Source organism: Amphiura filiformis, chromosome 1 (assembly GCF_039555335.1).
Source record: "Amphiura filiformis chromosome 1, Afil_fr2py, whole genome shotgun sequence".
NCBI classification, from domain to species: domain Eukaryota; kingdom Metazoa; phylum Echinodermata; class Ophiuroidea; order Amphilepidida; family Amphiuridae; genus Amphiura; species Amphiura filiformis.
This window is the reverse complement of record NC_092628.1, coordinates 55628581-55644735: the sequence shown is the minus strand read 5'-3', so window position 1 is coordinate 55644735 and position 16155 is coordinate 55628581. Positions and strand designations below refer to the sequence as shown.

The 16155-nt window shown below is 36.9% G+C and overlaps 2 protein-coding genes across 2 annotated transcripts in view; both read left to right on the top strand.

Annotated features, from left to right (window-relative positions):
- LOC140149184 (pre-mRNA-processing factor 39-like) overlaps positions 1-4209 on the top strand; it is a 40207-nt gene extending 35998 nt beyond the window's left edge. Inside the window, 1 exon segment of the mRNA XM_072171394.1 lies at positions 3847-4209. Coding sequence (XP_072027495.1) covers positions 3847-4209 — 363 coding nt within the window.
- LOC140149192 (uncharacterized) lies at positions 4147-9482 on the top strand. Its single transcript, XM_072171406.1, has 2 exons — positions 4147-5216; positions 6729-9482. The coding sequence occupies exons 1-2, from the start codon at positions 4287-4289 to the stop codon at positions 6798-6800; spliced, it is 1002 nt and encodes a 333-aa protein (XP_072027507.1). The 5' UTR covers positions 4147-4286; the 3' UTR covers positions 6801-9482.
- Positions 9483-16155: the final 6673 nt, after the last annotated feature.

The following is a 16155-nucleotide window of genomic DNA, read 5'->3' as shown; positions in this document are numbered from 1 at the left end:
TAAGTTTTTGCTTGTGCCCTTTTTTTGTAATTGAAGTTAAGTCATGATTATCAAAATTTGAATTAAAGAAAATATGGTAAGAAATGTACAGGCATGAGAATTTCCAGATCAGATCAGACTTTTTGTGATGTCAAAATTTCCACAATTTTATTCATTTCCAGTATTTTTTCAGGCGTTTTTGTCCAATTTTAGATACGTTTTCGGCTTTTTTCAGACTTCTTCATGAATGTGTATTCTCATACTTGAATGTATTGTACATAAGAAGTAAATACTTAAAACCTCGTAAATATTTGTATATTTTGTATCAATATCCACCATGTTATATATTCAGGTAGAAGTAGAAAATTATGCTTTGGCTCCTACCATAACCTTCTGTAAAGTATACAAGATCTAATTTTGTGGACATCATATGACTCTGTGTTCAAATTTTTCAAGTACTATTTTGCTCTCCCTTGACAAAACAATATAACTGGCTGATTCCATCAAGGTGCATAAATATTATATTTTTTAAAGAGTTGATGTTTCAAAATGGACACATTGTATGATGTACAGATTACAGTCCAACCTGTTTTATGATGGGACCAAGGATAGGTTGGACAAGTGAACAACTCTGGACAAATTTTTGGAATGGCAAAATGGTATTCAAGTACAGTATGCAACATGTGCCCTAAATTCTTACAGGCTACAAAGTCAAGTTGTCAAACCATTAAGAACCTGTTTTCCTACAAAGATCACAGGGTCATATAACAGAGAGGTCTGTATAAATGGTCTGCATAGTAGAGGTTAGACTGTATCTAGGCTTATCTATTGTAATAACTCAACAAACCTGGTATGAGGAGTGCAGTTTTTTCAACAGCACAGAATTGTCAAATCACTATCATAAAACTACAGACCTGTATTTTTTATTACAAAAATTTATAAATTTCCAAATGTGCACACATTCTGAGATAGAAAGATATTGACATTTTTATATAAATATCATTTAAGTTATCGAATTCTATTGATTTTTACCCAAAAAATACAGAATTGTAGGCAATTTACTTAAAAGCCCACTTTCATTCCTGTATTTGCATTTACATTCTCAAGTGATACATCAGCAAAAGTCTGGAGTTGTGTGATGGTGATATAAGATTGATTGTGTACAATTAGAATAGTTTGATTGTATCTTATACAGTAGATTATTAATGTTCTAGTAAGCAGTTACTGTGATCCTACATGAAGGACATTCATCCACTGAAAAGGATTCAAGTATTCGTCACTTTACATGGGAACACTGCTCCTGCAACAATATCATCTACAAAGGAGGAAGTTCAGAGACATTTAATGACAAAATAACTGTGGAACCTGCAGTTAATGTACAGCCTTTACAACTGTGGATTTACAAAGGAGGAAGTTCAGAGACTTTTATATGACTGCGGAACCTGCGGTTACTGTACAGCCTTACAACTGTGGATTGGTTGAAGCAAAAGACAATCAATAAGATTAAGATGGCCTGAACCAGTCAAGGATTGATTAGACCAATCTGGAATATGAGATGTCAGCTTGTCAGATTGGTAAGTTGAAATGTACAAAATATTCTAGTTTGTTGTTGCTTCTTTTTTATAGCTCTAAGTCAAGTGCATAGTTCCTGAAATGGATAAAAAGAAGCAACATCAGCTGGCAAGCAAGCAAACCAGCCATTCTCTTTGGAGTTGCATGGAATAGGGGCCCTGCATGTAATGAAATATGCCATGATTTTTCACTGCACTCACAACTGCAGAAGGATATCACCACTTATGCACACCAGTTTATTGAAAATGCCATATTTCTTAGGCCTGTTATCGACTGTCGTATGTGCCGTATCATCACTGATATGACCCTAAATCCGACATGTCAAAATAAATTGTCCTTTTTCTACACTTTACGACACATATCAAAAAAAAAAAAAAATGAAATTTCCATGCTATTTTGTCCGAATAAGCTTACCGTACGATCATGTTTTCTTCGGAAAGTTTTAAAATACCTCCCGAAATTGACCCGATCCCGGAAGTAAAACGAACCAGGAATTATGTTTACACCGGAAGTTGGCAATCGTAACTCATATCAACGTGATTTTAAGCTTATCTGTCAACATTTTTCAGCATTTTTAAATCTCATTACGAGTTTCGACATGTCGAATGTCGTATTTTTTCCCCCGACGAAGTGTTGAATTAGAAATCGTGTGTCCATAACAGGCCTAATATTTCTTAAATTGTATTCTTTGTCAGACTCCAATGAGTGAATGCATGCAGGGCCTCTATACAGGTAAAAATTAATCTTAATCATAGTTACTTTGCATAAACTTAGTTCACAACTTGAATAGACAAATGTTGCTGTAAGAATGCTGTCATCTCAAACATGTTACCCTGTTTTCATATTGTTTTGCCGCTTGCCGCTGAGTGGTGTGACGCACACACTGCAGAAGAACGGACACAATCAAGGCTTGTCATTAACTGATACCTCATGCTGCAGCGGCAAGTGGCATGAAAGTCTGACAGGGGCATTACACACCAATAGAGGCCGTCAGCCTTTCCCCATCTTGTGAGTACAGATGATACGCGTGTTCATGTGTCGGACACTACGCGCAAGGCGCAGCTTGCCACACAGCTGTTATCATGCATCGACACAGTGATTTTGCTGTTCATGCATGGAGATCGAACGACCATCGTGGCGTGTACCTACAAGATGGCGGCATATGACGTCACGCTGACGGCCTCTATTACTTGTGTATTCAGTTTGTGAACAAACATTGTAATATGTTCACAAGCATTTGCACTAGGACTACATCTTTATCTTGCATAAATAGTACCTGAATGTAAATTAAAAAACTACTGAGTCACTCAGAGCAAATATAAATACTATTAGGCCTACATTTTAACATCTTAGTTTTGACAATTTTGAAAGTGTATTTGCTGAGGACTAACATGTCAATGGCTTTCATTTTTCCATATTTAGGCATACAAACTGCAGGCAGTGAATCGGAATATTTATCAGCTTCAAAATATGTTTGGTCATGTGGTACTTCTCATCTGTCTTCTCATGTGTTGGCTGTAGCTGTTAGTCACCTGGGTACTACAAGTTGTCATCAAGATCACCTGAAAATAAACTAAACCAAAATAAAGGCAATTGTTTATGCCACACTTTGTACTTGGTCATAACATTGTGCTGAAAACGGATCCACCTCAAAATTGTTTTCATCAAGAGACTGAAGTTACATTAACTGCCGCAAGACCCAGCATTGAATGGCACCAATCTACCGTGTCAACTATTTTGAAACTAATCAGTGTGTTACCAAAATATAAATGGCTTAAATCATCGTCATAATAACAGTACACTTCACAAAGCTGTGACATGCTAGAAAACAACACTTGCTACTCAAATGTGACTACTTCATCCGTTCTGGCAAACATGTCTCTGCTCATCTTGGAAGAAGACTAAGCAATCTACTGCATAGTGCACCACAGAGTCAACTCATCTTGGAAGGAGATGGCAGGATGGGAACCTAGCCGGTTATCACACATGGTTCATGTTCTGTCAGTTTGTTTCTTTTTAGTTTCACATTATATAAACATTTAGGTCTAAATACCAGTAATGTATTGCAAAGTCTGACATGAGTTTTAACATACCGTATCGTATCTATTACCAGGAACGATTTTGTGTTTTCCTTTTATTTCCTCCATTTCATAACAAATGTAGATATTATTATATATATGAAATATCAGGCTACTAACTAAATTAGAAGGAAATAACTAACATAATCAACTGTTGCATTATATATGTTATATTTCTCAAAATTTGTATTTTTTTGTTTTGTTTTCTTTCCTGCAGGATGCCCCTGGCCAAGATGAAATCATAGTTATTGAAGACGATAAAGTTGACAACTCTGCAGAAGAACTGTGGGCATGGAGTATTGAAGACAGCTGGCAGGATGATGATAAATCTAGCCACTCCAGTAACCAGAGGAAGAATAGTAAGGAGACATCCAGAAGACGCTCTCGTAGTAGGGAACGACGCAGGAGTAGATCTCCCAGATCAAGGCGACGCTTCTCAAGTCCCAGACGCTCAAGAAGTCCACGACGCTCAAGAAGTCCACGCCAAGATCTAGAAGCCCACCTCAAAGATCTAGAAGCCCACGCCGTAGATCCAGAAGCCCCAGCCATCATTCATCATCTTCTCAGAAAATACCATTGAGCTCTTCTAAGCCTAAAAAGGTTCCAGAAGGTGAAGTGACGGCCAACGCATGGCAGGGAGCAGCAGCTACTCTGAGAATGCTAACCACAGAGAGTTCATCTGAATCGGAAGTGACAGAGATACGCGAAAAAAGCTCATCACCTGAGATTGTGGAATCTGCGGATCCTGTATTGGAAGTAGAAGGATTTGTGCACAACATGACTCCTATTAAGTCAGGAAAGAGTTCCAAGTATTTCTATGCTATTCTTCAAGTGAGCCAGAAAGATTACATCAATATGATTTGTTTCAGTACTGAACAACACCAGCTACTCATGTCAATGGCAAGAAGCAAGGGAGCACTCAAATTCTCTAACATCACTTTCAACAGCAGAATTGGTAGTGGAGGCCAGAATGTCACTGTTAACGCCCGTACAAAGATCACCAAGACTTCTGTCAAGTTCTACGCCACTAAACCATTCTGGTCATTCCTGGCGAACTTTTGCTCCATTCAAGCTGCTGAAACTAGTGTAGATGATGGTGACCACATCCATGTAGCTGTGACTGTACAGAGCTGTAACAACAAAACAGTCGAGCAGGTTGTGCGTGGCAGCGGGGTGGATCGCAAAGATTTTGTTGTCACTGACAAATCTGGTACCACCACACTTTCCACCTGGGGAGAATACACAGATATCCTGCAAATTGGCAAGACCTACATGGTTGGCAACGTGACAGTGAAGCTCCTCAAAGGGGTGAAATGTCTCAATACGAATATCCGCACCAGTATCATAGAGGGCGTTTGGGACCGCAAGAAGCACGAGTTGGATTACACCATAGTTTTTCCCTCAGTGTATCCTGACGGTGGTGGAAGTTCCTTGGAAGCGCAGAAGAAAGTGGCCTTGCAACCTGGGGGAGGATCCGGAAGAGGTCTGCTGGGACAGGGTCCATCAAGGGATTCCGGCAGATCATCACATTCATCTGGAGGATCTTATTATGGAAGCAGCAGTGGTGGTGGTGGTCACACTCAATCTGTAAGATGAAATTCAACTTGTTGCATTATATCTATTCATACCTTATGTCAGTCCTTGTTGACAGTTTATGTCAGCTATAGTGAAACCTCACGCAAAATGTACTTTGGAGTAGAGTGGCAAGTTTTCCATGATTTAAAACACCAAATTCCATGATTTTCCGTGCGTAATAAATTCCGTGGTTTTCCATGATGTAATTCCAATTCCGTATTCACATTCTGTTAATTAATTATGTAAGTGCATGTCTACTCTATATAATGTCTAGTTGTTTTAAGGTTGATATCTTTGAAGACAGACTTCATTTTCTTTATTTTTACCTCACATTCTCATTTTAATTTTTTGCACAGAAAAACATGTTTTCCGCGAAATTTTCCGTTGTTTTTCTTAAATTCTGTGAATTCATCCGTTTTTCCTTGACATGGAAAACTTACCACTTTACTTTAGAGTATGTTTACTACATTTAGAGTATGTTGTAGGCATTTACTGTAAAATATCCAGTGCTACAGCAGAGTTAAATTGATTTTTAAAAGTAAAATCCTATTAACATGGTCCACGGAAGTCAATGAGGCAACAGAGTAGCTGAAATTAATAATAACTTTGATCATCAAGATGCTGCCTTGATAGCATCATGTTGTTTTTATTTAGAATAAGCACAAAGCCAGGGATTCTCAATAGGTAGCCCACAGACCAGTAAAATAAAGAACATCTGCTTGACTAATATTAATCATATTTGAATGTTTTTAGATTTTGAGCTTACAGTTGTGGTAAATCTTTTAGGGGAGTATATTAAAAGCTTGGAGGGCAATGATTACACATTCAACACCTAGCATTAATTACCAATATTAAACCATTGTTTTTTTACAGGTTGACAAACAAATTGTCAGTTTTCCTCTTTGTTTGTTTTGTCTTCCTCTTTGTTCTTCTTGTGTTCATTTGTTGTTCTTTTCTTTGTTCATGACCATGTTCTATCACGTTTTGTTGTCTTTTGTTCTTTCTCATCTATATTTGTATCCTTGTACTTCACCGATGATAAAGGGGTTAAGCATAACAAATGCAGCAAATACTGCAGCTTTACAGATAATGTTATTTTAAAAAATTGAGCAGGAAAGTGGTAAAATTGTTTTTAGCATAATTTGTTATAGGCAAAATTTATTACATACCAGTATATAGATAAATTTCTCACATTCCTACACCTCAATGGCAGCCATAGCTGGGTTCCTGTCGGGTCCCCGCTAGTTCCATCCTACCTGGAAATGTGTGAACACCGGCAACTTGGACAGATAAATACTACTTGAGATTCACTATCCTTTTACTGAGGAGTCCCCTTACACCTCCCAACTGTGGGTGTTGTTTATGTAATGCTATTTTCAATGTAGTAATACCGTTTAGGAAGTATGTGCATCCACTGTTACTCATATTCCGTGTGTCCTCTGCTGCCGGTGTTCACATACACCCACACACTGTCACTTTGATGTTGATATTAATCCCTGATACCTTTTCACTTATGCGTTTCAGAATCCATACCCGAACTATCCAACACAACAATGGGGCAACTACCAACAGAACTACTATGGCGGCAACTCGTGATGTGATGACAGAGTCATGGTGTCAACACTAATTAGTGTTTCTTAGATGTACCATATTTTTCACTTCTGGTAAACGTGTACAGTATCATATGCTTCACTTACAAATATCAGCTGTTCTATAGTTTGTTCACACATGGCTAGATTTGCAGTGCTGCGTACTGCAAAATGTTCATAAACCAGTGGAATGATAAGATTATGTGTAACCAATGAATTTCCATTCAATTCTATGACCTGCAGCAATATGTGGTTAGATTTCATTAATCTGATAGTATCTGAGCAACCATACTGGATTATCTTGCCAGATATGTTAAGTGTGAAGGGTTTTAACCGGTGCCGTGTCAGGCAAGTGTGCATATGTATTAGCTTAGCTGTCCAGCATATGCTTACCAGTGTACTTCATATGGTTTGGGGATAAGTGCATGAACTTACCAAGGTCAGTTTATACTGGCGACTTTTTTTGTTGGAGAATGATTCCCTTTTCAGCTACAGTTTTAGCAGGAATAATTAGCTCTGTTTTTCTGTTAATCAAAGGCTTTGAGCAGAAGGACAGAACAAACCCTTTCAATAAAAGTGGTAGCCTAGAGTGGAAAAGGGCCATTCTATGGTTTTGGGGCAAAGGTATGTAACATGAGTAACCAAAACCTTTTCCTCTCTCTCGTACATGAAGCAAGTTACACCGTATTTAAAATCATATCAAGTTCAGTACATTAAGTCTTGGCCTTGGTGTGCCACTGGAATTCTTATGTATGAGCGAGACGTTTGGTTAATCATCTTACCTACCTTTGTCCCAAAACCATGAATGACCCAAAAACACTTTTTCACAACAGAAAAACTAAGGCCATCTTAATTTAATAGTTTGTCTCAAAGCCTTCGCGTGAATTAATAAAATGGCTCGCTTTTTGCGCGTTATTTCAGCTGGATTGTTTCGGCTGTATTTTTTTTCAAATCCACCACACAAAAATCTTGTCTAGCCTAAATCGTTAATCTCAATAAAATCTTTATCTTAAGCACAGTTCAACCTCCTTGAGAGATGAAAAGGTGGTCTGTTCTTGTCAAAAAACTTGCCCCACTGATAAAACAAAATTAAAGTTGAAAAAAAAACCTGCAAAAACCACATTCCACATTAGGTTTTTAACTTGGGAATCAGCTCTGATGACAAACTATTAAATTAAGAGTGTGAACTGTTAGGGGCATTGTCAGATATAGAATGACAAGTTAACTTAATTGTCTGCAAGTATTTGGATAAGTTCTTTTGTGACCAAATCAAATACATGTTGAGTGTTACATTGGATTCAAGGCAATCGTTCATGAAATCAGATTTAATGCAAGTCTTGTCGGGTTGCTATTTTGAGCACAAAAATTTTTTGATTTAAAATACATACTATATGCTGTAATAAAGTCATTGCAAAAGAGAAAGTATTTAACTGAATAATGGCACAAGTAAAACAGCATTTTTAGCAGTTCACAAAATTCAATGCAGAATTGAACCTAATTTTGTAACTTGTAAGGAGTTTTCACTTATGCAGCCAAGGATTGGTCCAATCATGGTAAGATAAAACAGGTTGAACTGTACAAGTAAATCACTTATTACTTAAATGTTTGTTTCATGTAGGGTGCTCGCATTTGTAATTTTACTGCATTCATTTTGTTCTCAATTAAGAAAAATTGTTGCCATTTGCAAAACATTTGCCAAACAGTGTAAGTGGATGTTATTTGGTAATAATGTAGGATAATCATCTACAGGTAAATGAAATACTTCTTGCCCAAGCTGGAACATGCACGTTGTGTCCATGTAGCATACTAAGTGTGTACGCTTTCTTCTGTATCACGCTATCTGCTCATGTATTTATCGCGGAGCCAGTAGCATTCATAATGTTCAAGTTTTTCTAAGAATTACCAAATTTACCTGTAGTTTATAAACAGGTGTATCAAAATACTTTCTGTGATTCCAGCATATGGAGTAAGATATTTTAAAGTGTTTCGTAGACCATACATCAACTAAGTTAAATCATGGTTGTGTTTTTGTATACCACTGAACAGATTTACTGGTTCCTTTTGTATTGTTAAATTTGTCACATACCATATTTGGGTAGACCCCAAGTAATTCTACAGCACACTGTTTAAGTATTTTCTTGCAAGATGATATGTCAGTCAAGAAAAGGACACCATGGTGCTGCACTCACTGCACTGTTCTATAATATTATCACCGATGAAAATATCCCTGGCCTGTGATTTATCATCAGCTGGTAGATGGTGCAAGATGACTATATATTGGAAGTGAGATGCCAATATCTTTGTTTACAGATCTTATCAGATGCCAAAACATTTGACATCTCGCATCATCCACCAGCCAATGAAAAGTTTTGTGGACAGTTGATTTCCAAGAACTGTAGAAATTGGAGTCCACACTTCGAGATGAATATTCGTGATTTTTGATTAGTTGTCCCTTTTGAATCTCTTTTTATAAAATTCACACTACTCATGTCAAAAGCTTACGGTTGCAAAGTTTGTAATAATTCAAATCATGTGGGAATTAACCATTACTGCAAAGGTTTGTTTTAACATATAATTATAAAATGGTAATTATAGATTGTTGTATGCTCAGTTCTTTTGTGTTGTCTTTACAAGACTAATCTTGTATTCTGTGAGATTTTTGGCATAATAAAATTCATGTAAAAACAAATTAATTTGTAAACAGTTTTCACTTTGTGTGATCTTGTTAAGATGAAAATGGACTTAGGCTGACATATTCATTCTAATTAGTACCCTTCCCTAATAAAAGGAGTATTTCGTGATCCTAGCATCCTATTTTTATGGCATTTTTCAGTAGATATCCATGCAAAAAGCTTACTCCCAAAATGTTAGTCGATTCCGATTTTACATTTTGCGAGTTATGCGTGATTATGCGTATTACTGCTCCATCAACAACCTGTGTTATTTGGTTCTGCAGACAAAAAGTACAAGTGGTATAAAAATCCAACTTTTGAGTAAAGTGTGGGGTATGAGGCTTTGGATCATGAAATGCCCTTTTAATACTACAGGACTTATTTAATTATCATCTGTTTAAAGTGCAATTTGGCATGAAACCAAAATCGGGAATTTGGCTGCGACATTTCAGAAAGTTTTATTATCACAAATTGCTAATTGACTTTCATAGCATAGACTGGTTCTATTTTGGAAATATGTGCTTATTTAAGCATCAAGCAGCAAGTTCGCGTAAAAGCCGACAACTAAATTATTTTGGCTAATTTGGGTATGCTGAATTAAAAAAAAATTTCTGCCAAGCTATATTGGAACCTGTGACCCTAAAAAAAGATCCTGTACCCGCTACATTGTCAAATAGGGGGAAAATATTTTAATTGCTCCAAATTCACTAAAAACATGTCAAATTATTCGTCTGGGTCTAAGGATCACAAAAATGTAACATAATTGTGCGTAGGACATGCGGGCACCAAGTTGAGGCTCAACAGGTCCAAGGTCAATACAGAGGTAAAAAATAAAAATGCTCTGATTTTCGTAAAAATGGATGCAAAGGTTAAAGGGATTAAGGAAAAGAATAATTTTACTATCTGCGATGTCAAGTTCAGAAGATGGATGATAAATAAATACAAATTCCATTGAATCATCCTACATATCTTTTGACTCTTAGCTGTGCAACATGCTAACTAGACATCACAGATAGTGCAAACTATTCTTTTTCTGAAACATCTCAGCTAGGTGAACAATTTACCGCAACTTTAACAAAAACTTGAGCATGCAACTTACACTTTTGACCCATACAAAACAAACAAATGGACCTGTAACCTTCTGTACCCTATGACTTCGTAACAATAATTCATACATGCACAAACGTTACATTTCAGGGATCTGTGGGGTCAGATGCGTAATTTGAAAGTGTTATTGGAATAAAATTAATTTTTGCCCCCTATGTGGTCCTATGGGGACATTTGAGGGTCTCAAAATATTGCTTGGCAGAAAACAGATTCAGCATATCCAAATTAACGAAAATAAGCTGGTTGCCAACTTCCACGCAAACTTGCCGCAACGAACGCAGTTTTTCCAAATGGAAAGCAGTCCAGCAGTAATTTAGTGCCTCCCTAATCAGGTTGAATACTGTACATGGAAAGAAAATGTCTAGTAAGGCCGATGCCAAAGACCATCATATACCCCTGGCCCACCCCACAACATCGCGAAAATTCACTAACTGCCGGTCTTCAAGCCATATTGGAAGCGTGGATACGACATGGTTTTTCCTTTTTTCTCCATCAGGTGGTCGGCTTTAGAGGAAAGCTTCATGGAATAGTGCTGTTTGCACTAGGGCAAGGGATAATTAAACTGGGCTTATAAAGGAAACTTTTTCACAAGGAAATTTTTCTTAAAAAATCATAAAATCCTGTCCATAAAAATGAACCAAAATTGCACACAGGATTACTTCAATACTCTACTCTAAACACTGGTCAGTAACCGAACACGGCGAACAGTTGTCCAACTGACAGAACAGCAAAATGCACTGACACGGAACAGCTTCCTGAACCACATTCACAGCCCAATAATTGGCACCCAACACAAGAAATCTGTGAGTAAGTGTAATAATGTGGAACAAGACCTGGTTCTTGAAGAAAGTGTGTAAAAAGCAGAAGTAGCCCCATTCCATACTATTATAATACTCTTTGGAAATTATCACCGGTGTAATGACCTTGTACGCATTCTCACAGATTTCTTTTGCTGGGTGCCAATTATTCGCCTGTGAATATGGTCCAGGAAGCTCTTCTGTGTCAGTTCATTTTGCTGTTGTGTCAGTTAGACAACTGCTTGTTTACTGATATCCACCAAAAAAACGTTGACAACGTAAAGAAAGCAGCAAGTTTAAAAAGCCCCCACCTCAGCTCACTTTTTGAAACTTGGTCCCATTTGTAAAAGATAGTGATTTAAGCTTTGTCATAATTATCAACTTAAAACATTTCCAGAAGTGTTATGTATCTTTAATGTGCCGATGCGATATTAAGTTGTTAGCATTCTGTTATGTTGTTCTTGGCCAATATCCTATATATGTTTTGTTTTATAATAATTATTAAGTTCATGACCAATGATTGAATTAAACGAATAACAAGTAGGCATGTTAATGGCAATGATGCTATTGTTTAAACGTTAAAAACACCGATTTGCTGTTGATATTCAAAATGGGACCAAGTTTCAAAAAGTGAGCCGAGGTGGGGGCTTTTTAAACTTGCTGCTTTCTTTACGTTGTCAACGTTTTTGGGTGGATTTTCTTTCTTTTTATGAATGTAGCCAAGCAGCTCTAAGCTTGGAAAGTCATCGGGTTACGAAGTACTCCATAAAACGAATAAAACGACAAATAGATGTTTGAAATTATGTTATCCTTGATTTATGACAGTAAATAATTTAATAAAACTTTATCAGCCGTTTATTTTGAAAACTTGCTGGTCACTGCTACCAAGTGACTGTAATGTTAATAGGATACATATACATTTTAATATACTTTAATTATTCAAGGCAACTAAGAAAATATGAACAACACATACCCAATGTTGACGATGCCAGCGAGACACAGAGTCAGTCCGATTTACTTCAAATTCAAACTATGTAGCAAGGCTTATACTAAGGAAGCGTCTAAGTGCCACGACTTAGCAAGATAATTATGTTTTAATGATTGTGGTTTTTGTAGCCCTTTCAAATTCAATCTAGTTGGATATCCAAATTTCGCGGTTGATAGTTCTTTGTAGCCCTGCAGGGCAATCTCGTTGGATATCCCTATTACGCGGCGGTTGTTGGTGGGCTTTCGCGTTTTGTAGTTTTAATTTCCCTCATTCTTCATGCCCTACCCTCTATCGGGGTTAATTTATAGTTTAAGCTCGTTGGATAACTATACTTCGCGGTGTGTGGTTCTTTGTAGCCCTGCGGGGCAATCTAGTTGGATATCCAAATTTCGCAGTTGATAGTTATTTAGATTTATAGATCTAGTTGATTTCCTATTAAGCGGCGGTTGTTGGCGGTCTTTCGCGGTTTGTGGTTTTGATTTCCCTCATTCTTTATGCCCTACCCTCTATCGGGGGTTAATTTATAGTTTAAGCTTGTTGGATATTCTTCACAGTGTGTGGTTTTTGAAGCCCTGCGTGGACAATATAGCTGGATGTCTATATTGAGCGGCGGTTGATGGTTGTCTTTCGCAGTTTGTGGTTTTAATTTGTTGGATATCCAAATTTCGCGATTTGTGGTTCTTTGTAGCCCTGCGGGCCAATCTAGTTGGATATCCCTAGTGAGCGGCGGTTTGTGGTTTTAATTTCTCTACTTGTTCAGGCCCTGGCCTCTATCGGTGGCTAATTTGTCTTTTAAACTGGTTGGATATCCATATTTCGCGGTATGTGGTTCTCTGTAGCCCTGCGGGGCAATCTAGTTTGACATCCCTATTGAGCGGCGGTTGTTGGCGGTCTTTCGCGATTTGTGGTTTTAATTTCCCTCATTCTTCAAGCCCTGCAGTCTCTAGGGGGGGGGGGGTAATTTATAACTTAAGCTTGTTGGATAACCATACTTCTATGTAGCCCCGCGGGGCCATTTAAGTGGATATCCAAAATTCGCGGTTTGTGGTTCTTTGTAACCATGTGGGGCAATCTAGTTTGACATCCCTATTGAGCGGCGGTTGTTGGCAGTCTTTCGCGGTTTGTGATATTAATTTCCCTCATTCTTCAAGCCCTGCTCTCTATCGAGGGTTAATTACCGTACTGACGCTGAGTATAGTCCCACCCCGCTTTGGGGTGAACATTTTTCAAAATTGGGGTGGGACTATACTCAATTTCAGAAAGTTCAAGTTTGTATTTTTTCGGTTTTGTACGGTCCCTGGACCTAGACCTAAATGCTAGGATCATTCATGGTTGACCTAAAAAAAAAAAAAAAAAAAATTTCAAGATGTTTTGTATTTTTAATATGAAAATTGATAATTTGTATTCATGTCATACTCTATTAATGATTTCAAAATGCATTCAAATTCAATGCATTTTGAAATTATTAATAGAGTATGACATGAATACAAAGTATCAATTTTCATATTAAAAATACAAAACATCTTGAAATTTTTATTTTTTATTTTTTTTTTAGGTCAACCAATAAATGATCCTAGCATTTAGGTCTAGGTCCACTCCAGGGAAACAAAAAAGCCGAAAAAATAAATAACTTTTTTTTTTTTCTGAAATTTTTCGAAAATTTGGGGGTGGGACTTTACTCGAAGGTGGGACTATACTCGCGTCAGTACGGTAAATAGCTTAAGCTTGTTGGCTATCAAAATTTCGCGGCTTGTGGTTCTTTGCAGCCCTGTGGAAAATCTTGTTGCACATTCCTATAGGCTGTGCCAAGTTGTTCTGTGTGTCTGTGGTGGGGACAGTCCCTCCTTTCAATAGGCCTTTGTGTATTTTTGCCGCTTTGCTAATTTGTCTTTACGTATGACTTTAATGGCCTTCCATATTTGGTTGTCTCTTTTTGGATACGTTTTTTTTCCCTGCTGGCCTTCCATATTAGTGGAACAATTTTTCACACCTATAGAGTGTATGCAACAAACCAACCGAACGGTATAACAATTGAAATGACAGTCATGTAGGAATACAGTTCTACGATAGCTGAAGATGACAGAGGGACAGGTCTCTAGATCGATTCAACAACCATTCATACATATTACATGTTTTATTGTCCTATTATCATGCGAATCGCCCCGTGGTAGGACATAACTTTATTTAAATGAGAAAATATTGGTAACCTGATCTAGTTTCTTGTGTTATTCAGATTGTTGTGTTGTTCAGATTTAAATAAATAAAGAAAGTAGTTAAGAGATTTCTTTTATTATTTGTTCTGCTAGCGGCTGCACTATAGGTTTTTTTTAAATAGGCCCTTAATATAATAAATAATAAACCTGAGAATCAAACATCTTGCTTTGATAAAAAAAAAACCAATATCACAATAGCACTGGATGATTAAAATTGTGTTATCTTTGATTAATGACAATAAAATTATTGTTTAATACAATATTGAAAAAAATAGTTGGTCATCGGGTTTCAACTCGGATCCCGGATCCGGAGTCGAAAGTCAAACCTTGAGCTACGGGACTCTGATATAAATTGCTTTGTCGAAGTACATTATTTATTATATGAATGGGTGCATCGTCCGGAAAGAACAAAAGAATTGTGAAAAACTTGATTTTTTGGCGAATAGGGCTCAGAATTTTTATGTAGGGTATCTCAGAAAATGCTAGGGTATAATTGAAAGTAAATCTGAAAAAGTAGTGTGTAGGTGATTGCCCGCTAGTGCTGTAGCCTTGTCCAAAAATTCTGGATCAGCATTATTTTCCACTAATTTTCGCTATGAAATACCGGGTGAAATGAAGCAAAAGTGTTTGTTTATTATTAAACAATGGTTGACTGTAGGATTGGTGTCCCTTTTTGAATTAATGAGTTGTCAAGATATTACATTTGGGACTCTAAATAACATTAAACATGGTTTTAGATACACTTTATAAAAAAAGAAAAATATCATAGAACAATAGAAGTCAAGTGTTTTAATGTTAGGTGTAAATATAGTCTCGCTGGAGCATCTTATTAGTCTTCTTTAACAGTCTTTTTTTTTTTTTAAACTTGCTGGTCACAGCTACCGCGTGACTCTAATTTGTTTAGAGTATTGAAGTAATCCTGTGTGCAATTTTGTGAAAAATTACAAGTTTCTTTTTGAGCCCAGTTTATATTTCCATGGCTTGAAATGTTTTTCAATGGGTAAAAAGGTGTTTTCCTTCCATAGCTTCCAAAAGTGCTTATTTTTTCCCATACCCAGAAAGTAGGGAATTATCAAGTTTATATGTGATGTGTCATGTCCCAAGGAGACACTTTTGGGCAGAATCATAAATGGAGAAATAGCTAACAATCTGCGAGGGGGTGATTTTTTCACAATTTGGGTTTGTTGCGAATTTGTGATTTTATTTAATGTTAAAAATATTGTCTGATGATTTCAGACCGGGATATAACTGGCATCTTATATTTTTTGAGACATTTTCAAGGTAATTCCTACTCTCAACATTGTCAATAATATTTTAAAGGCCGATATCTCAATTTCCAATTTTATAATACCAAAACTTACGAACTCAATATCTTCGCCTAGGAATGTCCGATTTCATTGGGGAAAATGGCTTTGTGGAGCAAAATATCTTAATATTTAAGATATGTAAAAACCTCAAAATTGATAACCTGCCCAAAAGTCTCCTTTTGACATGACACATCACATATAGCCCTGTATTTGCTTGTGTAGGCCACATCAAAATAAACTTTTATAACACAACTGAAAAAACAAAGAGAGCAACCATA